At 44.6% G+C, this 24708-nt stretch overlaps 2 protein-coding genes across 2 annotated transcripts in view; both read right to left on the bottom strand.

The window, feature by feature from the left end:
- Positions 1-359: 359 nt before the first annotated feature.
- On the bottom strand, positions 360-9893 carry DPM2 (dolichyl-phosphate mannosyltransferase subunit 2, regulatory). The gene is made up of 4 exons (XM_087704636.1): positions 9834-9893; positions 7524-7613; positions 4525-4627; positions 360-2328 (listed from the first exon to the last, which is right to left on the bottom strand). The coding sequence occupies exons 1-4, from the start codon at positions 9834-9836 to the stop codon at positions 2270-2272; spliced, it is 255 nt and encodes an 84-aa protein (XP_087560762.1). The 5' UTR covers positions 9837-9893; the 3' UTR covers positions 360-2269.
- Positions 9894-14024: 4131 nt separating this feature from the next.
- Positions 14025-24708, bottom strand: part of EEIG1 (estrogen-induced osteoclastogenesis regulator 1) — a 63707-nt gene continuing 53023 nt past the window's right edge. Inside the window, exons 8-12 of the mRNA XM_087704647.1 lie at positions 24227-24324; positions 21299-21488; positions 20469-20590; positions 18993-19062; positions 14025-18452 (exon numbers count right to left, since the gene is read on the bottom strand). Coding sequence (XP_087560773.1) covers positions 18407-18452; positions 18993-19062; positions 20469-20590; positions 21299-21488; positions 24227-24324 — 526 coding nt within the window. The 3' untranslated portion in view covers positions 14025-18406. The remainder of the gene's footprint in view (positions 18453-18992; positions 19063-20468; positions 20591-21298; positions 21489-24226; positions 24325-24708) is intronic.

Genomic DNA, 24708 nt, shown 5'->3' on the forward strand with positions numbered 1-24708 from the left:
TACTGACCTCGGAATGATGGAAGGCTGACTCAACCTTGAGCGGGTTAAGATCAAAACCCTGACAGTTGGCAGAGTCAGCCTGCAAATCCTGCATTCTAACCACTGCCTCCTAAAAAGCATTTAGGAACTACTTCTGTTCTTTAATCAGCCAGCGTTGATAAGAATTCTGCTTGCTGGGTTGTTCTCTTTATTAAGGACCAGAAACTTTATTTATTTATTTATTTTTGCAAAATGAAAATGGACTGTAGGAGGAGGCCTGGAAGAACCCTTCCCAAAGCCACAAAGTCCACAACCTTATCATTCTCCGACAACGTGCAGAGGATCACCCGGAAGCAGAAGAGGCAGGAAAACCAAATTACTACAAGAAAAAAAAAAATTTATTGTTCGACTTTTTCACATAATCAAGCCCCGAAGACAGAAAACTGAGTTTTGAATACTGAGGAATGGATCTATGTTGCAGAAAACGAGATCCAGAAATGTATTTTTGGGTGGGGGGAGGGGGAAACATTTGAACGGGGGGATTCCCATTTTGTGGCCCCGGAGTGCAAGTCTGTATTTCGGAATCTTCTCTGAATTATTAATGCATTTGCACAAACGTTAATCCTCCGCACTTTGCTTTTTTTTTTTTTAAAGTGCAATGAAAGTGAAGATTGGAAACTTCAAAGGGCCCCAGTTAAACGGTAATTACAAATATGAATGATCCATTTCATTCTGGACAGTGAACTAAAGAAATTAGACTGCAGTTCTATGACAAAACATCCCACAACATCTTCGCTATTCCTACCTTCATCCAGTAAACAAACTTTTCTGTGCTGGGATGGATTTAACGAGGACATCAGCAGAGGATGCTTTTGTGAGTGAAAAGGAAACTTTGGAACGAATCTTTTGAACTGTGTTTTTTCCCCATTACATCATTCTAAAAAACAGAGACATCACCCTGCTAATCAAAAGTGTGTCTAGTCAAGGCTGTGGTTTTCTGAGTTGCAATGGATGGCTGTGAAGGTTGGACCATAAGGAAGGCTGAGTGCCAAAGAATGGAGGCCTTTGAACTCTGGTGCTGGAGAAGACTCCTGCATTGAGTCCCTTGGACTGCAAGGCCATCCAGCCGGTCAGTTCTAGAGGAGATCAACCCTTTCTGCTCTTTAGAAGGCCAGATCCTGAAGAGGAGACTCAAAGATTAATGAGAAGGAAGGACTCCCTACAGAAGAGCCTCATGCTGGGAACGATGGAGGGCAAAAGAAGAAGGGGACGACAGAGAAGGAGGTGGCTGGATGGAGTCACCAAAGCAGCCAGCGTGAGCTTAAATGGACTCCAGAGGATGGCAGAGGACAGGAAGGCCTGGAGGAATGCTGTCCATGGGGTTGCGATGGTTCACAACTAACAACAATATTCCTTTTGGGGGGATGAACTAAAAAAAAAAAAATAGACAGCGGTGCTATAATGAAACATCACACAACGTCTTTGCTATTTCTTCCTTCATCCAGTAAACAAACTTTTCTGCCCCAGGATTTAATGAGGACGTTGTCAGAGGATGCTTTTGTGAGTGAAAAAAGAAACTTTTGAACAAGTCTTTTGAACTGTGTGGTTTTGTTTTTTTTACAGCATTCTAAAGGACAGGAGTGGAACTTATTTGTAATTGCCGTTTAACGGGGTCATTCAAAGCTTCCAATTAACACGCATTAACCCCATCTCAATGGTCACTTGGCTCGAGAGGTAAATAATAAAAAAAGAAGAAGAAGAACCGATCTGTGACAAGAATAGGTTTCCCCCTACGCTGGAAAAACCGAAGGGCAATTCTGGATGGATGTATCATCCCTCGGGGGGGGGGGGGGGGAGTTACAGGTTTGAGTGGGAACTCGCACGAGAAAAGACCAATGCAATCCAGAGACTCAAAAGTCACCACAAAAACCACACAAGTTGATGCAGGAGAAAAGCAGGATAAAACACACACACACACCCACACACACACAAAAGACACAACTAGATCAGGGGCCTGGTAAACGACTGTCCTAATCGAATTTCCAGGCTAAATTTGGACCCTTAAAAAAAAAACCTCGCTCCAGGATTTCAGATTCTGTAGCACATATGTGGGAATCTCTGCAAAAGGATTCTCTTTGGTTCACAGTTTGGAAACTCGGTCTGTGCCTGGATGGGTTGGGGAAGGATGGGATCAATCCTGGCCCCCAAATCTTGCTAATTGCCGCACGTCCCCGTCCCCCCCAAGCTGAACCCTGGAAGGGATCTCCCATCTTCCTCCTCTTCTCTCTGTTCAAGCAGTCTTTTTTTCCGATTTCCGATTCTTCCACATCACGATAGATATAAACGTTCCTAAGGAGACACAGAGAAAGAAAAGTAGAAACCTTCTACGCCCTGGCCGAAGGAAAACAGAAAAATTAAAATACAGGCAGTTCCTGTTCGTGTTGTATTGTGAAAATGTGGCGTACCTCTAAGTTTTGTGTGTGTGTGTATTTTACGTGTTTGTTAATAAAAAATTAATAAAAATAAAATAAAATACAGGCAGCCCTCAAGAGCCGAGGTGGAGCAGTGGTTAGGGTGCAGTACTGCAGGCCACTTCAGCTGACTGTTATCTGCAGTTCAGCGGTTCTAATCTCACCGGCTCAAGGTTGACTCAGCCTTCCATCCTTCCGAGGTGGGTGAAATGAGGACCCAGACTGTGGGGGCGATATGCTGACTCTGTAAACCGCTTAGAGAGGGCTGAAAGCCCTATGAAGCGGTATATAAGTCTAACTGCTATTGCTAACTTATGGCGAGTTCATTTAGCGACCGTTCATAGTTACTACGGTGTGGGAAAAAGTGACTTAGGACTGTTTTTTTCGTAGGCCGCCCCATAGTCACACAACCAAAATTCAGTCGCTTAAGTATAAGTATAATCTTTATTGTCATTGTACTTAAATACAACGAAATTGGTTCCAGACTAGGGATTCGAACTGCCGACCTTTCTGATCGACAAGCTCAGCGTCTTAGCCACTGAGCCACCGCGTCCCTCTCACTGACAAAAAAAAAAAAGGATGCTTAATTAAAACTCAAAACAAATAAACAGCTAGCCAATAACAGGACAGTAAAGTTCGAATAGGCGAATGGATATCATTATTGGTTTATTTGTTTACATATTACATTAAGTGCCCGGTTCTCCTTCTTTTTCCCCTTCACTTCCGTTTTCCTTCCTTAGGATTTGATCGCTGCAGAAACCTCGACTTTTAATATTTTATGTATATTTAAAATAAAAAGTTTATCTAGCCACCCCCCCCCCCCAGCAGCTCATGTGCTGCCGGGGAGGTGGGGGTGGGTGGCTAGATAAACTTTTTTATTTTAAATATACATAAAATATTAAAAGTCAACGTTTCCGTAGGGCAGATCAGACATACAAGACCAAACAGCGATTAAATCCTAAGGAAGGAAAATGGAAGTGGAGGGGTGTCAGCCTCTGCTTTGCTGCTGCTTCGGCTGCCATAGAAACGGGGAGGGGGGGCATGGTATTTGGGAGGGGATTATTAATTGTGCTGGAGGAAGATTCTGGAGTTTCTGCTGCGGAGGAGGTTTCCCGCCAAAGCCAACGGCACCGACATTCCATCTTGGTGATGCCTTTCGAAGTTATCTTGCACCTGACACTTGGGAGAATTATGACTGGACTGTAACTGGGATGCCAAGGGGTGGGGAATGGGTTATTCTATATATCATTTGCTTTCGCGCCTAAATAATCAGTCTTCGCTTTGCTACGCTTCTGATCATTTATAATTAGTAAAAGTACACTTGATTTCTATCAATGGAGTCTCGTGGTTTTCTTTCCTAATTATCTAATGGAGGAGTGCTGACAAGGGGAAAAAGAAGGAAAACTAGGAAGCAAGGAAGACTTTCTAGCCAGCCTACGGAGTATTTTCGGGGGTTTCTTATCTTCTTTCGAGCCCCCTGTTGGGTTAGTGTTGTGGCCCAGTAGGAGCCGTTGGAGCTGCCGCCAGACTCCGACAGGAAGGGGTCTTATGAGTCGGCCCTGGAGGAGGTGGAAGACCCTGGACAGGGTGCCTTCTCCGAGCAGGGTGAGGAGAGACTGGTTGGCCACCAGGTGGCGGCGGAGCCTTGGATCAGAGGGAGTGTTCAGGAAAACACTTGTGAGTTGTTTCAGGATGCACGCCGTCGAAGGGCTACTCGGCAGAAGGAACAACTGCGTAATTGTAGGAGATGATTGCGCTTAGCTGATGCTGATTAAGATCCTCTCCTGATTATAAAAGAGACTGTTTGTGCCACGCCCTGTTTGCAGGAGTCAACGTTCACGATTCAGAGAAACCAACTTGGAGAAGTGGTTTGCTGTGAGAGCTTGTTTTCATTGCCTAGGTTTGTAGTAATTGCTGCCCGAGTGCTTATCTCTTTGTTTATTTTGGGCTTGCAGCCAACGAGAGTCTGGACTGATTAAAGTATTCTTATTTACATTTGCTTTTGGCTTTCGTTCCTGGATGGAGGAGGGGGGTCAGAACAAGTTAGCTGCCCCTAAATTTGGATGAAACTCACCAATAAATAGGAGCAACACCAGTCCGGCCACCACAGGAATGATGACTGAATATTCTCGGGGTAGGAAGTACTTGTGAACGAGGTGATCGCTTTCAATGAAGGGCTGAGAGAGAGAAACAGAAAACGTTATCAACGACGCCAGGAAATATTGGCTTAAAATGAAGGATTGGTTGAACAGAGGTTAGTATTGAAACCAGAGTCATGTTTATTAGGTATATTAGACCCAGAGATGGATAAGAAATATCAATATATAACATTACACGTACTCACCGCTGCAAGGATCGCCTTTGCACAAAATTGGAAACCAAAAACTACACACACACACACACACCCAATTGCATGGTAATTAGGAAGATACTTAAATGCGCTGAAATGGACAGGATAACCATGGAATTAAAATGAAGAGAAGAATCAGACTATTATAAAATTTGGAGTAGACGGTACGAGTGGCTAGAGAATAGATGCCAAAACGAGAAAGAAAAGTTTTGTAAACTATCGAATATACTATGAAGAAAAATGTACGTAATGTAAAATTTGATCATATGCACTATACCACTAGATTATAATATGATTAACACAGATAATCATTAGAATTGTTAAAAACTAAGAGAAGGCAATACAAATAAATCGCAAAAGCAGAATATACATGCTGAGGCGGATAGCTGCAAAAGTACATTATGTGGTTATGTTGTTTGTGTTTTTATCTGTTTTGTGTTTATTTTTTTTCTTGTTCTTTTTAAACTTGAAAATGTTGGATAAAAACTATTTTAAAAAAAAGAAAACGTATCAACAAGAGAGCAGAGAGAAATCTTTCCATGGGTCCCTGAAATACAGCAACTTGTCTTGTTATTTATTAAATGTATATGTTGATAAGGCAAAGTCGTCATAAGGCATCTTCTGTAGATAATAGGTAGGCAGAGTGGTAGTTACTAGAAAAAATAACCAATGTTGGGTTGATTTTCTAGCACTGATGACGTCACCTAGTTGGGTTGTGAAACGTCCGCAAGAAAACAGCTGAAATCAGAGAGCACCAAGGACCCCACAGTTCTCCTCCTGCTCCTTCATTCCCTTCTAGCACTGATGGTGTTACCTAGTTGGGTCGTGAAACGTCTGCAAGAAAACAGCCAAGCTCAGAGAGCACCAAGGACCCTCTCGTAAGCTGCATTGTTAAGCTGTGCTCTTTGTTCCTAGATTTATATGGTTTTATTTTTGTGGTGGAAAAGCATCCGGAGCCCCTTAAGTGAGATGGGCAGGATAGACATTTAATAATAATTCAAGTTAAGTTGAATTATTGGGTGTGAAGGGGAATTGGATTGTTCATAGCTGTTTAAGAGGACATTATTCATCTATCTATCTATCCATCCATCCATCCATCCATCCATCCATCCATCCATCCATCCATCCATCCATCCATCATGTATCTATCTATCCATTGTATACATCTCTCTCCATCATGTCTCTTTTTCTCTTGTCTGTCTGTCTGTCTGTCTATCTATCTATCTATCTATCATCTATCTATGTATCTATCTATGTATCTATGTATGTATCTATCTATCTATCTATCTATCTATCTATCTATCTATCTATCTATCTATCTATCTATCTACTCTCTCCATCATCTCTTTCTCATCAGCCTGCCTGCCTGCCTGCCTGCCTGCGTATGTATGTATGTATGTATGTATGTATGTATGTATCTATCTATCTATCTTTCTTTCTTTCTTTCTATCTATTTTTCTATCTATCTGTCATTTACATACCTATCTACCTACCTTTCCATCTATCCATAGATCTATCATGTAATCATGTATCATCTATCTATCCTATATTCTCTTGCTCTCTCCATCATCTCTTTCTTTCTTTCTTTCTTTCTTTTTTTCTTTCCTTTCTTTCCTTATCCATCCACTCTGTTTATCTATCTAGTTGGCTGGATCTCTATCTCTATATCACACGACCAACTGGAACACAAGACATTTATAAAGCGAAGGAGAATAGGACAAGAAAATCCGGCTGATGGTGTTACTCACTCTGGTAACAAAATGTTCAGAAGCTAAACTGAAACAAGCTTGGAGAGCAAAACTCTGCCAAAATCTAAAACCTGAGCTTATAAGTATGTTCTATTCCCAATCTCTCTCTCCCCGCCCTCTCCCCCTCCCTCCCTCCCTCCCTCCCCATCCATCCATCCTCCAGACACACAGAAAAACTTGGAAACTTGGTTGCTTGGAAAGAGCGCTAATACAGGGAAAAGTGGAAGGAAAGAGAAAAAGAGAATGACCAGAATAAGACGGATGGATGGATTTTGGTTCCAGTGGTGATGGGGACATTGTGGGGAGCCTTGAAAGAACAGGGAAGCGATAGATCATCATGGAGATAAATCAATGAATCAGTTTGCTGTTAGGAGGGGGGGGGAACAAAATCAACTTGATGGCCCACAAAGAATCAAATTAACACGAGATAGTCCAGAGGTATTTCACGAGAAGAGTCCTCCACTCCTCTGCTCACAATAGGATCCCTTATGCCACCAGGCTCGAAATTTTGGGCTTGAACAACCTGGAACTACACCACCTTTAATCTGACCTAAGCGTAGTACATAAAATTATCTACTACAACGTCATACCTGTCAATGACTACTTCAGCTTCAAACGCAATAAACAATAGATGCAAACTCAAGGTTAACTGCTCCCAACTCGATTGCAGAAAATACGACTTCAGCAACAGAGTGGTCAACGCCTGGAATGCTCTACCCGACTCCATTGTTACATCCTCAAACCCCCAAAACTTTAACCTTAAACTGTCTCCCGTGGACCTCACTCCATTCCTAAGTAAAGGGGGCGTGCATAAACGCACCAGCGTACCTACCGTCCCTTTCCTACTGTCCCCATTTATATGTATTTACTTCCTTCCTTCACATCCATGTTCGTACTTATATCCTGCTATCTTGTACCTGTTTGACAAACTAATAAAATGAATAAAACAAATGCTAGAGAAAACTCAGGACGTACCAGGACTATGATCCAGATGGTGTAGTAGGCGAAGAGAACCAAGCTGAAGGCCACTAAGCCATACCCAACCAATTGGTCACTCACCGTGGCCTGAAAACAAAACAAAAGCAGAAGAAATATTTATTTCATTCCAAACTGGAAAAGGAAGTTCCATTCAATAAGCAGGACTCATTTTTTTAAAAAAAGAAATGAATCTCATTGTACATATGTTGAGATCAGCCAATCTCATTGTGCATATGTTGTGCACTGACAATAAAGAATTATTATTATTATTATTTTATTCAAAAAACATGAAACTCAAGTCAACTGAACATTCAAAAATGCATCACAAATACCAGTGACTGGTGCTAATGGTTGATACAGGTTGCTGCCAGCGTCCTAGGTATCAACCAACAACCTTCTTAAAATGTATAATAATAATAATAATAATAATAATAATAATAATAATAATAATAATAATAATCTTCTCCCCCTCTTCCTCCTCCTCCTCCATATTATTATTATCATACTTTATTCATTAAACATGAAACTCAGTCAACTGAACATTCAAAAATGCATCACAAATACCAGTGACTGGTGCTGATGGTTGATACAGGTTGCTGCCAGCATCCTAGGTATCAACCAAGTACCTTCTTAAAATATAAGATGTTCCGTGTAGTGCAGTTTTTTGCAGTTCCGCTGGTGTCATTGCAGGAAGCTGCAATTTGTTGATGTATCGTAAAATTCTTGGACATGGTGCCAAGTGCCCTGATGACAATGGGTATATCACTGTTACATGTTTCATCCATAATTGGGTAGTTTCGATGGTTCCACCACAAAACCGCGGAGGACAAAAAAACGAAAGCGCGCATTTGACGTCATCACAGCGCGACGAAAACATCGCGCTGTGATCGAAAAATGTAAAAATAAAGGGAAAACCTTACCCTAACCCCCCCAAACCTAACCCTAAACCTAACCCTAAATCTAACCGTAAACGTAACCCTTAACCTAACGCTAAACCTAACGCTAACCCTTAACCTAATGCTAAACGTAACCCTAACGCTCTAAACCTAACCCTAACCCTTAACCTAACCCTAACCCTTACCTTTATGTGAATCGGCTTGCTTTAATTTTAATTTTATTTCAATTTTTAATTTTTTTCGTCGCGCTGTGATGACGTCAAATGCGCGCTTTCGTCGAGCGCGATTTTGTCCTCTGCGGTTTTGACGGGTCACGAGTTTCGATGGCCAGGTCATAGTATTTCGTGATTTTTTCTAGAGTTTTCTTCAACTCTAGCATCTCCTGGTTGTTGTTATTGTTACTGTTAATCTTTGGTGAGATTCACAGCCTTTGGGGCTGGTAGTTCAACAGCTCGAGTCCTAACCAAGGACCTAGGAACTGTTAAGGTAACATCGGAGGATATAAGTTGTTCCAAGTAGGGTGGTTTTTTGTAGAGTCAGAAAAATTTAGAATTTCCAAATAGCCAGGTAGCCCTTTAGGTATTGCTCCAAGGGCTCCAATTACAATCGGGACAACACACGATTTCTTTTTCCACAGTCGTTCAAGCTCAATTTGCAAGTCCCGGTATTTTGTGATTTTTTTCTTGCTGTTTATCTTCAGTTCGTGCATCTCCAGTATTGCAATGTCAATGAACCATACTTTTTTCTTTTCAACTATTGTTATGTCAGGTGTGTTGTGGGCCAAGTGCCTGTCAGTCTGGATTCTGAAGTCCCACAAGATCTTGACTTTCTCATTCTCTAAAACCTTCTCAACCTGATGTTCCCAGTGGTTTTTGCTGTACTCAAATCCAAACTTTTGGCACAATTTCCAGTGAATGATCTTAGCAACACGATCATGGCGTTGTAGGTAGTCAGTTTGTGAAATACTAATTCTTCTTCTTCTCCTTCTTCTTCTTCCTCTTCCTCCTCCTCCCTTTTCCCTTCTTCTTCTCCTTCTTATTAAAAAGGGAGAGCAAACAGTGTTTTTTCTACAAGCTTATGGCTTTCAAATTTCTCGGTAGTTACTTTTCGCAAAAGCAAATAAACAAAACGCATCAAATAAAAATAAATCTGGCCATCCTGCATGGGTTTTTGCAGGGTTTTTGCGCTCCGAAGGCAACACCACTGGAGACAGTGTAGCCAAATCGAAACAGGCAACTCCATATTAAAAATAACAATAACAATAAGCAAACCCCACACTTTTAACACAAAGCACTGCGCCTTCTCACTTTCTCCTCCCTCCCAATTGTTTTGCAAAAGACAGCAACAAAAAAAAACCTTTTGCAAAATCAACGAAAACGACCCTTTCCCCCTTGCAAAAAGCGAGCCTCACCATCGCAATCCACCAATCCCGCCTCGCTCTTCTGCAACTTGGCTCTGCGAGCTGAGCCAGGATGACCTACTTCCGGCCACGCTGGCCAATCAGGAGCGGAGAGGACGTGCGAAAGTTTCCCACGGACAGTAGAGTTCGGGCCAGAGGAAAGTTTAGAGGGGCACCCACTTGGACTTGCTGAAACGTTGAGGGGAAAAAAAATCCCCGGGCAAATCAAAGACTTATTCAATAGTGAAGAGTCAGAAATGATTCCGGGTTTGCTTTAATTTTTTTTAATTTTTAATTTTAATATTTTGGGGTGGTGGTGGAATAGGGAGAACTGCAATGTATGCAATTTGGATAGTTAGAGGATGAAGGGCACAATTTTTGAGGGGTGCTGTCTACCTTAAACAGGTAATCCTCGACTTATGACCACTGAGCCTCAGATTTACGTTAAGTGAGACACGTGTTAAGTGACTACTGCCCCATTGTACAACTTTTCTTGCCCCCCGTTTTTAAATGAATCACTGCAGTTGGTAAGCTAGTAAGAATGATCACGGCTAGTTCTTGACTTACAACCACAAGGAAGCCCCACATTTATGTTGTTAAGTGAGACATTTGTTAAGTGAGTTTGGCCACATTTTATGATTCTTTCTTGCCACAGTAATGTGTACTGCTGCAGTTGTAAAATTAGTCACATGGTCGTTAAGCAAATCGGGCTCCCCTTGCTTGTCAGAAGGTCGTAAGAAGGGATCACGTGACCCCAGGAACATGGGAACGGTCATAAATATGTATCAGTTGCCAATCATCCGAATTTTGACCACATGATCATGGGGGATGCTGGAATGGACGTAACTGTGAAAAATGGTCATAAGTCGCTTTTTTCAGTGCCATTATAATTTTGAACGGTCACTAAACTAACGGGACTACCTGTAAGGAAATACAGGTATATATAATTATATAATAAGGTAAAGGTTCCCCTTGCACAGATGTGGTAGTCTTTTCTGACTCTAGGGGGCGGTGCTCATCTCCGTTTGAAAGCCGAAGAACCAGCGCTGTCTGAAGATGTCTCCGTGGTCATGTGGCCGGCGTGACCCAATGCCGAAGGCGCAGGGAACGCTGTGACCTTCCCACCAAAGGTGGCTCCTGTTTTTCTACTTGCATTTTTTACGTGCTTTCAAACTGCTAGGTGGGCAGAAGCTGGGACAAGTCACGGGAGCTCACTCCGTTACGCGGCTCTAGGGATTCGAACTCCCAACCTTTCGATCGACAAGCTCAGTGTTTTAGCCACTGAGCCATCTAATTATATAATATATATGAATAATAAGAAAAAAGAAGATTTGCGTAGTGCTCTTAAGAGGTCAAAGTCTTCAGAATGGATCAGTTGCTATTTTAATAGGGATTCTAAGTTTCCCCTCTTTTTTCTCCCGTTTTCTTCCAGTGTGGATTGCAATGAAATTTGAGGATTCGCATTCAGATTTTCTTACACTCATCTCATTTTGAGCATGGCATTTTTGGAAAATCCAGACTTCAAAGGTTCACTGATGTCCTTGTTTGCTTTTCAAACCCTCCCCCCCAAAAATTTTTATTCTTTTTTTTAAGCCGTAGGTAATTTCCTGACCAGTTTTATTCTATCCAAGGCTTGGGGTGCATTTCACTGCTCCCTCCACAAAATAGCACATTTGGGTTAGCATCTACTCTGTTTCCTCGAAAATAAGACCTCCTCAGATTATAAGTCCAATCGGGCTTTTGAGTGCATGTGCTAAAATAAGCCCTCCCCTGAAAATATTGCAACACAGCAGCAGCCATATGATCAGACTCGCTGCCTCCTGCACCCCCAAAATAATAAGACCTCCCCAATAATAAGGCCAAGCACTTGTTTCAGGGGAGGGGGATAGAAAGTAAGACCCTGTCTTATTTTTGGGGAAACACAATTTTGTAATTTTTTAAAAAATGTAGTTGCTTTCCCTTTTTGGGGTCGAATGTAAATTTTTGTACCATAGTCATAAAATTATCTAATTTCTTTCACCCTAGGTCAGTGTTTCTCAGCTGGCTGGGGAATTCTGGGAGTTGAAGTCCAGACATCTTCAAGTTGACAAGGTTGAGAAACACTGCCCTAGGTCAAATCTTTAGTTTCTCAACTTTGACAATGTTTAACTCCCAGGATCCTGGAATTTGATCCACCTGTCTTTGGTTGGCCACGGTTGAGGAAACACTACCCAAACCAAGTTAAAAAAAAAAAACCAAAACAAAGCCATTATGAACACATTTCTGCTTTATAGTTCAATACATGGATTTTGTTTTTTATTTGGTAGGGTCCATATTTTAATTTCATGGAGATATTTCAAGGACAATTAAGTTTTGCATTCGGACCTCGCAATTCGGAACGGATTGACTGCAGTTTTCCTTGCTTAGTTGCGTTAGATAAAGGTAAAGGTTCCCCTCGCATATAGGTGCTAGTCATTCCCGACTCTAGGGGGTGCTGCTCATCTCCTTTTCAAAGCCCAAGAGCCAGCGCTGTCTGAAGACGTCTCTGTGGTCATGTGGCCGGCATGACTCAACGTCCGAAGGCGCACGGAACACTGTTCCCTTCCCACCAAAGGTGGCTCCTATTTTTCTACTTGCATTTTCTACATGCTTTCGAACTGCTAGGTTGGCAGAAGCTGGGAGAAGTCATGGGGGCTCACTCCGTTACACGATGCTAGGGATTTGAATTGCCGACCTTTCTGATTGACAAGCTCAGGGTCTTACCCACTGAGCCACCACGTCCCCTTAGTTGGGCTATTTGCTTACAATTCTCAGAAGTAGCCTCTTCCCTAATTTAGCACCTTGTGCATAAATTGAAATATGGCTTTGCAAGTGTAAGGACAGAACTTTGACTCCTGATGTTTGAGTCCTCGGCCTGTCAATCTTTTTTGGGCAAGAAACTAGGTATTAATCGAAGTGGATGATTAATTAATTAAATTTGTATTGCCGCCTATTCGCCCATGACGACTCAGGGCGGCTTACATAATTTAAAACCACATAAAAATAAACAATAAAATAATAAAAGAATCGGGTAAATTAATATAATAAAATCACCCCCCCCCCCATCCTGCCACCAGCAGATCACCTGAGCTACTTAATGGGCTCCATCCCATTCTGGATTCCCCAAGCCCGCTGGCAGAACCAGGTCTTCAGCGCCTTCTGGAAGTGTATGAGAGTGGGGGGGGGGGAGCGTTCTAATCTCTGGGGAAATGATGTTCCAGAGAAAGGGAGCCACCACAGAGAAGGCCCTTCTCCTAGGTCCCACCAGGTGTATCTCCTTCAGGGATGGGACCCGCAAGAGGCAGCATTCCCTGCTTCTATCCTCTGGTGGTCAGATTGATGTGACCCGCAAGACAGTCCCTCAGATCTCCTGGTCCCAAGCCATGAAGGGCTTTCAAGGGGACAACCAGCACACTTGAACTGCAACCAGAAGCAAATTATCAGCCAATGCAGCTCTCGCAGGAGAGGCAATACACACCGGGATCTGAACAAAACTGTGTGGGGCCACTGCATTTTGCACCAACTGGAGCTTCTGGATGCTCTTCCCATTTTTGGCCTCCACATGCCCCATTTCCCACCCATTCTGTTCCCCGCCGCCTGGAACGAGCCAAAAATGGGATGCAGAGGCCGAAAATGGGCTTGCAAATGCGGCAATAGGCTAACCTTTTTCTAAAGGTGTGCCAAAATTGCATGGCCAACCACCTTGCACGTGTGTGAGGACCCCCCCCCCGTGAGTTTCCTGAAGCCTGGGGAGAGTGAAAAATGACCCAACAGGCAAACCAGGGTGGCAAAAATCAGCTGGAGCATGCCAGAGCTGAAAGCTGCCATGCCAGGAAATATGACTGCGTGCCACAGGTTCGCCAATCCCTGCAGCATGAAACAGCTGATCGCCGGGAGGCCAATCAAATCAACAATCAGCTGCTTGTGCTAATCAGGCTGTGCTGAAACTGAAACAGGCTGTTTGCTGCAAGGAGGCAAATTGCTGGGAGGCAGAGGTAGATTTTTTTCCCCCTCCCCAAAAGCTAGGTGCGTCTTATACTTTGGAGCGTTTTATACTCTGAAAAATACATTGTTGATTGCACCCACATAATCTCCAGGATTTAAGAGCAGCTGTGTGTGTGTGTGTGTGTGTGTGTGTGTGAAGATTTCGGCAGCGAGAAACAAAAAGAACAGCAGAGACACTGATTGTGATGTACCAAAGAAAACCCAATCTTTATTTCTGCCCCTCCAAAACCGTCACGACATTTGATTTTATAGTGATTTTTCTTCTTTTTTATAACTGTGGCTTTTCTACCAGGTAACAGAGAATACAAAACTGTTTGAATCAAAGACAGCACAGCATCCAATACAAAAAATGATAAATACTAGAAGAACGAGTTAAAACGGGGGAATGTGCAGATCTATGACGGATTCTTCTCTGGGCTCAACACTTTTTGAAAACATATTTGGAAACAGAGAACAGGGGTGGGTGGAAGGAATTTTTTTTAAAAAAAATCTTTTCTATAAATGCTTTTTAAGGATTTGAGTTTTAATCTACTTTTCAGATTTCAAAGTTCAGAACACATCAAAACTATCTCTTCCGGCAATTCTCTACCTTAAATTTTTGCATAGTCCTGGGTTTATTTTCTCTCTCTTCCAAAAATATATTTCCTGCTTAATAGAAATATCTGAATATAAATCGCGTGCGCCTTTCGAATCTCTTAAAAAGTTTCGTTCGCTTTCCAAGAAAATAAAACGCGATCTCTTTTCTTTCTTTCTCTCTCTCTCTCTCCTTAACAACCCCCTGAAAAATATGGGCTTAAAAAGCAACGGCAAACTTAAGAAAACGTCACTTTCTTAAAGCACGGTGAAGAATTTATTCGAGTTTATTCTTTTACATTCCAAGTTCGTTTGATTTTGGGAGTCAGGGCAAAAGGATCTTTGTCCTTAGAAGCTGGCGAGGGAAGAGGGGAAGGTTATGCAGCTTTGAAGTTGGCTTAGGTGGGGAAAATCAGATTATTATTTTTTTTCAAGGGGGAAAACCAGACAGTCCCAAAGTTTGGGTGTCAAGAGAAATTATTGTGCCTCGTTAAGAAAGACCAGCTCTGTCTACAGAGCCTAAGAAAGAAGGTAGCCAACTTGCTTATGGGGAAATGGCATTTTCTTCTAACTGGTCCTGAGATCACCTGAAGGAGAGATCTGCTCTCCGGTGGATCCCCTCTCCAGGAGGGGGCGTCCTGATCCGTACCTAGCGGGAATGGGAGGAGATCACCTTCCAGAGGTTTTACAAGCATGAGTGCAGCCCAGCTGCCTCGATCAAGTTTTACTTCGTTTTTTTCCTTTTAAAACTTTTATTTTTTACAAAGGGGGAACTTGAACTGCAGAAGGAAGCATCATCATCATAAAAAGAAGCAAGCAAGCCATTTGGGAGTGGGTCACTGCGGAGACCCAAACTATTAAAAAAAGTGTTAATAATAATAATAAAAAGGGGAATAAATTTTCTGAAGAGATTAGGCGCTACGGGACGGGACTGAGAAGCGTGCTAGTTTTGCACCAAGCTACACAGATGCTTTCTTTGCAATGGGATCGTCAAATTCTTCATGGGAAATGAATTACTCTCGTGGTCTCATTTTTTTTGCAAAATTGGAGGGGGGGCCTTTGTGTGTGTTTGTGGAGTGTTTTCTCGCCTCTCCCAAAAAATAGCTCCTCTTGAGAACTTTTGCTCCAAAGATCCAAGAGGGTTTATTTTTTCCTTGCTGCAGAACCAAGCCCAAAACGAGTCGATATATTTGGCACCATGTGCGGAAGGAGAACAGAATCCAGCTGTGCCCTCTTCCTTCAATCGGGGGCGCCGTTTTGAAGTTCTGCCGCCTCTTGGTTCTTTTGATCCCAGTTGGATGGGCGAGTGCTACCCCCCCCCCCCCAAAAATGTCAAAGGAACGCAACGAAGCCGAGAAACTAGAGAAGTGGAAACTCTGGTTCCTTCCCTCTCTCCCTGCTCAAATTAAGACATAGTTATAAAACAACAGCCCAACAACATACTATTATAAGCAATGAAACAATGATTTAAACAACACCCCCCCCCACACCTCCCTCCAAAATTCACAACGTTACACCAGCCTGCTGGGTTGATCAATGACAAAAAAAAATCAATAGATTTCAAAAAAAATCAAAAGGGGAGGAGAAAGAAGTTTAACCGTGGTGTAAGGAGGTCAAATGAAAAACAACCATTTCTCAATTGGTCTCTTTTGGTTAATTGTCCCAGATAGTGTTTGGCTTAGGTGTGACCAATATCTTTAGAGAACAGAATTTGCCCACCAGGGGAAAAAACACCATATATCAAGCTCTACTGCCTCACCCATTCGTTGGTGGGACAGGCCACTGGAGACCAACAGAGGTATCTCAAGAAGCTTCGGCTTCTTCCAATTCACCAAGTCCTTCTTAGCAAACCACACGTATGAATGGTGGTATCAAGAAAAGCTCCAGAGGACCTCTTCTGACATGGTGGTGCAAGGATTTCACAAGGCCACCAACTTTCAGATGGAAGTTTCCCAGGTCTATCCTGGAGATTCTAGGCCGTTCCAAGTTATTTCCTCTTTGCTGAAGATCAGGATCGGCCTGAGATGGTCAGGGAGGGTTTGAGGCTCTCTGATCTGCTCGACACAATGGTCTTGAGCTGGGTTGGAGTCTTCAACTCATACAAACCTTGGCTAGCTCAGCTGAGATAGGAGAGGAGGGTTCTGGTCAGTGGTTGGGTGAAGAACCCAACTTCTGGCAGATCCTCACCACTGATGACTCCTTTGCTACCACTCAAAGGACCACAGGGCTGGCCTTTGATGTCCATGTGTGCCCCTCTCCCCAATTCCTGATCCTGTTCTGAATTCCATTTTCACACTCTTGTTTTAGAGCAGTCACTCGTCTAAAGGCATGTGGGGGAGATGACACCCTCAAGCCATTACTAAACCACGTGAAATGTAGGTGTGAATCCATTCAACTGGTGCCTCTATCAAGGGCAAGCTACTTTCTTGAAATGGGGAAAACCTGAGTCTCTCTCCCCCCTAAAAGCAACAAGTGAAGGGTGGGGTTGGGGGGACACCCTATGCCTAGGATGAAACTGCCCAGGTCTTCTAGCTGTAGCTTGCAGACGACCAACGCAAGAACACAACGTGGGGAAAAACAGCTAATAAGCTTCACTGCTTCTACATCAAGCCCTAAAGCTTGCTGTGTTCCCTACACAAATCTCAACATCTGGATGGAGAGAGGGCAATAAAAGACTCCATCCGATGGAAAGACAAATCCAGGGGTTCCCCCCACCTCCGCCTTCCAAACGTGGAAGAACTCAGTTGAGGACACACAGTTGAGTGATGATCGCTGATGCTACTCTCCCCATTTCATTGCTTATGGAGTTTGGACTCATCACAGACTCCACACACTCTATGGGGAGAGCAAGGGATTGGGGAGCATGTTGGCCTGTCGTGATGGAAACTTCTCCACCACGCTTGGGCAGGAGGAAAAGGAGGACCCGGATACCTTCTTGATGCTCAAGGCCTTTGGTTTCAAATCAAAACCCAAGCGAGGAGAACCCTAACCCAATGTGTTTTGCATCTGGAAGGCAACGCTGTTGGAACTGATAGGGGATATTCTTCTACTCTACTACCAAGTGAACACAGAACTTCTCTCCACCTTGCAAGCAGGGAATGTGTGTCACCCCAAACAATTGTTCTTTAAAAAAAATAATGAAAAAATTCAAGAGCGGTTCTCATTGAGGAAAGTCCAAACTTTCTTTTCCTGGGCATATCTGAGCTTCTTCAAGAGTCGCGCCGTGCATGGCAGCTGGCCAAGATCATCCCCCTTCCTTGTCCTGCAGGAGAAGGAGGACTACAAGCTACAGTGGCATTCAACATCTGCAAAGCTTTCCATGGCTCACGGATGCTTGAAAGTAGGATTTTGAGGAGGCCAAAAACACACCAGGGGCTTCCTATGAAAAACAAGGACGTGGGGAGGACTTCCGGTTCAAAGCGGTGGCGTAAGCTGGCCCTCCGTTCCTTGGGTCTCAGCCCTCAGGAGGGATCAATGCAAGGGAGGAGATGCGGGTCAACCCAGCTCTTGAATCCTCGCAACGGTCCTGACTAGCAACGTTTCCCATTTGAGGCTTCCTTGGACGGGAGAGGGAAGTGTTCACAGTAAACTAGGTGGCGGAGAAAGGATTGGTCAAGCCACGCTCGCCGAACTGTGGCGCTCGGCACAAGAGTTGCCGTCCCTCCGAGGGAGCCGTTGCATGCGGACGTTGATCTGACGTCCTTCTGAAGATCGTAGATGTTACACCTTCCCAGATCCCACCTAAAGTGCCTGTTTTTGAAGTACCTCTGGGCAGGTGTGGAGTGCTTGCATCCCCCCGCAAAAAAATAAAAATTGAGAAGTCCTGCCTGGAATGTTATGTGCAGAGAAGACTAAAAAAGAAAGGAAGAAAAGAAAAACGGGGTGGTGGGGTGGGGAGGAAAGGACCACCCACCCAAAATGCTGAGACAAGTTTCCATCGGGGGGTGGGGGACGGACGGACGGACGACGACCACCCATCTAGTTCACATTTAATGGGTTTCGATGACCACTGGCTCATAAACTCCAGACGAAACTCTGCAGGGAAAAGAAGAACAGAAAGACACTGTGATGGATCTGTGGTTTAAAAGAACAGAAGGGAGAGATTTTGACTTAAATAAAGAAACATGGACCAGTTTGGGGTTCTAAATGTACATTTAGAAAGTAATGTGGTGGCTCAGAGGCTGAGTCGGTCGATCAGAAAGGTTGGCAGTTCGAATCCCTAGTGCCGCGTAACTGAGTGAGCTCCCGTGACTTGTCCCAGCTTCTGCCAACTTAGCAGTTCGAAAGCACGTAAAAAATGCAAGGAGAAAAATAGGAACCACATTTGGTGGGAAGGGAACAGAGTTCTGTGCGCCTTCGGCATTGAGTCATGCTGGCTACATGACCAGGGAGACCTCTTCGGACAGCGCTCTTCGGCTTTGAAAGGGAGATGAGCACCACCCCCTAGAGTTGGGAATGAACAGCACATATGTGCGAGGAGAACCTTGACTTTTTTTACACTTAGAAAATCCCGCATCTCTCCTAAAGGGAGGCTTAAACCCCAAGTATCGAGAAGCGACGGCTGTAGGATCGTACCTGTTTGCTAGCTGAATCCCGCTTAGGGTGGTCGTGCCATCTCGGCTCACAAACAGCCTCAGGTTACTATCTGGAAGACAAAAAGGAAGAGGACTGCAGTTGCTGAGATGTCCAGGAAGCAAATATTTGAAGCTTTCTTAAAAGATGTTGGGAAAAGGCCAACTCGGCTGGAAGGAGAGGTCAAGCAAGAGCCTAGCTTGGCATCCTTGCGCAGCTGCCAGAGGCACAAAGCTTGAATTTGCCCAAGAGCTATGAATCTGGCCGTTTCCAGGGGAAGGCAAGCAGTCTGGAAAGATTCATGGAAGGCAATTCAAGGGTGAAAAAAGGAAGGTTCTACATTTAGGCAAGAAAAACGAAATGCACAGGTAGAGTATAGGTGGTGCCTTGCTCAGTAGTAGCAACTGTGGGAGGGATCTTGGAGTCCTAGTGGACAACCATTTAAATAGGAGCCAGCTGTGTGCAGCAGCTGCCAAAAAAGCCAACACAGTTCTAGGCTGCATCAACAGAGGGATAGAATCAAGATCACGTAAAGGGTTAATACCACTTTATAAGGCCTTGGTAAGGCCACACTTGGAATCCCTATGGAACGATCTCCCCGTTGAGATCCGGACCCCTACTACCCTTCCGGCCTTCCGCAAAGCGACCAAGACCTGGCTGTTCCGGCAGGCCTGGGGCTGTTGATTTATCCAGCCCCATCCTAAGTTATGAATGTTGTGAAATTTTTAATGTTGTTTTTTATTTTTTGTATGTCCCCCCTTCCTTTTTTACCTGTAAGCCGCCCTAAGTCTCTCGAGAGTGGGCGGCATACAAACCAATTAAATAAATAAATAAATAATAAATACGGCATTCAGTTTTGGTCTCCACAATGTAAAAAAGATGTGGAGACTCTGAAAAGAGGGCAGAGAAGAGCAACAAAGAGGATTAGGGGACTGGAGGCTAAAACATATGAAGAACGGTTGCAGGAACTGGGTATGTCTAGTTTGATGAAAAGGACTAGGGGAGACATGATAGCAATGCTCCAATATCTCAGGGGCTGCCACAAAGAAGAGGGAGTCAAGCTATTCTCCAAGGCACCTGAAGGCAGGACAAGAAGCAATGGGTGGAAACTAATCAAGAAGAAATCCTTCTTTCTCTCCTTCCCTCCTTCCACCTTCCCATCCTTCCCTCTACCATCCTTTTCTCCTTCCTTCCCTCCTTGCTTCCTTCCTTTCTCCCTCCCTCCTCTCCTTCCTTCCCATCTTCCTTCCTTCCAATATCTCAGGGGCTGCGCCAAAGAAGAGGTAGTCAAACTATTCTCCAAAGCACCTGAGGACAGAACAAGAAGGAATGGGTGGAAACTAATTAAGGAGAGAAGCTTAGGGATCCTGGGAGATGAACTTCAAGGCAGGCTCCATTTGGTGGTGAAGTTGGAAAACTGCATGAGGGATGGAGGAAAACGGGGTGAAAAGTTTCTTTAGGGGGGAAGGGACACCTCACCTTCAGTGTTGCTGACGTTGGTGAAATCTTGGCTTTGCATGATCTTCTCCACAATGTCACCTGCGTCGATCCGGGTGTCGTCCACCCAGGTGGGATGGCTTTCTACAGAATCCTTTTTCCTTCTGCAGGAAAAGAGGTGGAGAAGAAAGGCATTCTCACTGAGGGTTCTCCAAAGCATGAAGCAGACTCCTGATCCCGAGAAAAAACCCTTTTATTCACTGACTGTGAATTCTGCTCATTCCCATCCAGCAAAGTCTTTCAAGGGAGGATTTACGGTCACAGACCTTATCTGGCTTGGAGAGCTGCCAGGCCCATATCTGCAGAACTTGGCAAGGAGTCTTGGAGAGTCACGAACCAATTAAGTGAACTAATTGTCTCCTGCAAACTCCACTCCCCTTTCGCTCCTCTTTTATTCCCTTTGGGAGGGGCCATTCATCGTTCACCTGTGGCCTTACTCCCAAGTCGACCCCTGTTCTTTGGCTCTTCCCTTCATGTGGCAACTCTCTGGGAACAGGCTCCAGATGTTCTGCCTCACTGAAGTCTGACTCCAAAGGCAGCTGGATCTGGCCCCCTCTCTGCCTCCTACACAGAGCCCTCATCAGAGACTTCCCCAGCCTCCAGGATTGGCCCATGTTCCTCCCCAGCCTCCTCACTGTCCGAATCTGCTGCCAGCTCCACTGGCGGGCCAGAACAAAAGGCATAATTTTTAAAAAAATAGGGGGAAATAGGGAATGAATCCCCTATACTTGCAACCGGATGACCTTAGTGCCAGATTTATTTTAAGGCGGAAGAGACATTCCTCCTCTGCCATTCCAGTTCACTGTCCTTACCGAGAAGATCTGTCCGATAAAAGGTTGGGCCTGGGAGGTCTTGGGGGCTTCTCCAACCTGTGCTCCCGTTCGCCCTCCGGGCATTCGACCGTCATACTGAGACCCCCGGAAGCGCTGCTGCTGGTTGATGTGTTCCGGCGGTGGGTCAGGTCTGAGAGGCTGGAGGATCGGGAGTGCTCCGTGCTGTATCCTGTGAACGAGAACGTCAGGATGACCCTGGGGGTGAGGCCGGGAATCGTCTTGAACCCAGCGTTTGTTCCCAACAAAATGGCCCACCCAGAAGAAATTCTTCTAACAAAACGAAATCCAATGGTGAAAAAAGGCAGGTTCTACATTTAGGCAAGAAAACCCCAATGCACAGGTACAGTATAGGTGGTACGTGGCTCAATAGGAGTAACTGGGAGAGGGATCTTGGAGTCCTACTGGACAATCATTTAAATAGGAGCCAGCCGTGTGCAGCAGCTGCCAAAAAAGCCAACACAGTTCTAGGCTGCATCAACAGAGGGAGAGAATCAACATCACGTGAAGGGTTAATGCCACTTTATAAGGCCTTGGGAAGGCCACACTTGGAATACGGCATCCAGTTTTGGTCGCCACGATGTAGAAAAGATGTGGAGACTCTAGAAAGAGTGCAGAGAAGAGCAACAAAGAGGATTAGGGGACTGGAGACTAAAATGTATGAAGAACGGTTGCAGGAACTGGATATGTCTAGTTTAATGAAAAGATGGACTAAGGGAGATATGATAGCAGCCTTCCAATGTCTCAGGGGCTGCCCCAAAGAAGAGGGAGTCAAGCTATTCTCCAAAGCACCTGAGGGCAGGACAAGAAGCAATGGATGCAAACTGGTCAAGGAGAGAAGCAACTTAGAACTGAGGAGAAATTTCCTGACAGTTAGAACAATTAATCAGTGGAACAGAAGTTGCCTCCAGAAGTTGTGAATGCTCCAACTGGAAGTCTTTAAGAAGATGTTCTGAAACAGAGGGTTTCCTGCCTAGGCAGGGGGTTGGACTAGAAGACCTCCAAGGTCCCTTCCAACGCTGCTATTGTATTGAATTGTATTGTATTGAAGCTCCTTAGCAGGAGATGGAGACGGACCTGTTCAGGTTACCTGAGATTTGGAAACAAGCTACCTTCACTGCAGAGGTGATTTAATTTAGTCTTCAGGACTAGTGAGTTAAACCGATTATCGTGTAGGATACACCAATCCTACATGAATTTAGCGGCCTCCCTCTGTGTTTAACAGCAACTCAAGAGCTGCAAGGGACCTTCAGAGGTCTTCTAGTCCTGCCCCCTGATCAAGCAGGAGATCCTGTGCCCCATGTTGGCAAACCTATGGCACATGTGTGCCACAGGTGGAACACGGAGCCGCCTTGGAGTGTCCACGAGCCGTCGCACAGATCAGCTTTACTGCGCATGCCCGCGCGCCTCCCTCCGGCTGGTTTCTGGGTCTCTGCTGGGAGATACATGCACATGCACGGAGGATTGCATGTGCATACATAAGGGGTGCGCCCCCCCCCCCGTGCTGTTTTTGGTGCAAGGAGGCTTCAGGGAGGGCCTCCGGTGCCTGGGGGAGGCTGTTTTCGCCCTTCCGGAGGCTCAAGGAAAGCCTCCGGAGCCTGGGGATGGCTAAAAGGCCCTCCCTGGTGTGGCACAGAGGGCGGGGCGTGTTGCACTGTGGGTGTGGCCACGCATGCACACGCACAATTTTGGCACATGAGGACAAAAAGGTTAGCCATTCCTGCCGATCCCATTTCAGACCAATGGTTGCCCAGTCTCCTCTTCAAAAACCTCCACTGATGGAGCCCCCACAACTTCTGGAGGCCACTTCTGCTCCACTGGTTCATTTTCCTCCCTGTTAGGAAGTTTCTCCTTAATTCCAGGTTGCTTCTCTCCTCGATTAGTTTCCACTCATTGATTCTTCTCCTGCCCTCAGGTGCTTTGGAGGGTGGCTTGACCCCCTCCTCTTTGTGGCAACTCCTGAGATATTGGAACACTGCTATCATGTCTCCCCTAGATCTTCTTTTCATTAGACTAGAATAGAATAGCAGAGTTGGAAGGGACCTTGGAGGTCTTCTAGTCCAACCCCCTGCTCAGGCACGAAACCCTACATCACTTCTGACAAAGGGTTATCCAACCTCTTCTTAAAAACTTCCAGTGTTAGAGCATTCACAACTTCTGGAGGCAACTTCTGTTCCACTGATTAATTGTTCTAACTGTCAGGAAATTTATCCTCAGTTTTAAGTTGCTTCTCTCCTTGGTTAGTTTCCACCCATTGCTTCTTGTCCTGCCCTCAGGTGCTTTGGAGAATAGTTTGACCCCCCTCCTCGTCTTTGTGGCAGACCCTCAAATAGTGGTAGACTGCTATCATGTCCCCCCCCCCCCTCCACCCATGTCCTTCTTTTCTCTAGACTGGCCATACTCAAATCCTGCAACCGTTCCTCCTACGTTTTTATCTCCTGGTCTTTAATTATCTTAGTTGCTCTTCTCTACATCCCCCCCCCCATACAAAGTCTCAACATTGTATTTGTAATGCACTGACCAAAATTGGATGCAGTACTCCAAGTGTGGCCTTACTGAGGCTTTATAAAGCAGTACGTTGTGACTCTATCACAATGCCTTGGGCTGTGAATATCCCAAATTTACAGCAGTAAGTGTAAATTCTGCAGAATGCAATTAAAGCAAAAACCAACACTTCTTGTTGGCTTAGCTAAGATTAAAAAAAAACCTGTATTTATTAAACATTGCCACCCCAGTAAAAAGAAATTGAAAACCCTCTTGTTGGTTTAAGCTAGGATAAAATACATTACTATTACATTTGTATCATTTTATCGTTTTGTTTTAGGTCTGGAAAAAAAAGACAGTTAGAAATTGAAGCACCACTAAGATCAAATCGTGAAAACCCAGCTCCTGGTGGGGATGGACACTGACCAGAGATTTTGGACTGCTGGCTGGCATAGCTTGAATTTCGTGAGTGTCCGGAATGAAATACTTCTTCTGGACTTGATAAATTCTGGTCCGGTTCTTCCAAAACCCCAGGAAAAGAAAAAAATATATATTAGAATTTAGATGCCGAGCTGGTCATCTTTCCCCACCAAGTGAAATAAGGAAGCTGTTCTGACCGAGGCTTCCCAAGAGCACAAAGCAAACTCCTTGTCCCGACAAAAAAACCCCTTTTATTAATTTCCACATTCAGCAAAATCTTTCGAGGGAGGATTTATGGTCACAGACCTTATCTGGTTTAGAGAGCTGCCAGGCCGATATCTGCAAAAAGTGGCAAGGAGTCTCAGAGAGTCAGGAACCAATGAAGCGAACTAATGGTCTCCTGCAAACTCCACTCCCCCTTCGCTCCTCTTTTATTTCCTCTGGGAGGGGCCATTCCTCATCCACCTGTGGCCTTACTCCCGAGTCGG

The sequence above is a fragment of the Thamnophis sirtalis genome, unplaced genomic scaffold, assembly GCF_051295495.1.
Source record: "Thamnophis sirtalis isolate CommonGarterSnake01/CBP01778 unplaced genomic scaffold, rThaSir2_p1.2 scaffold_2, whole genome shotgun sequence".
NCBI lineage: Eukaryota > Metazoa > Chordata > Lepidosauria > Squamata > Natricidae > Thamnophis > Thamnophis sirtalis.

Bases quoted from the DNA above. Each gene is read 5' to 3' on its own strand.
- DPM2 (XM_087704636.1), bottom strand. The intron at 4,628-7,523 runs GTACGTCCTGAG...TCTCTCTCTCAG, and splicing joins CCATCTGGATCATAGTCCTG to CCCTTCATTGAAAGCGATCA. The intron at 2,329-4,524 runs GTGAGTTTCATC...GTGTCTCCTTAG, and splicing joins GGTGTTGCTCCTATTTATTG to GAACGTTTATATCTATCGTG.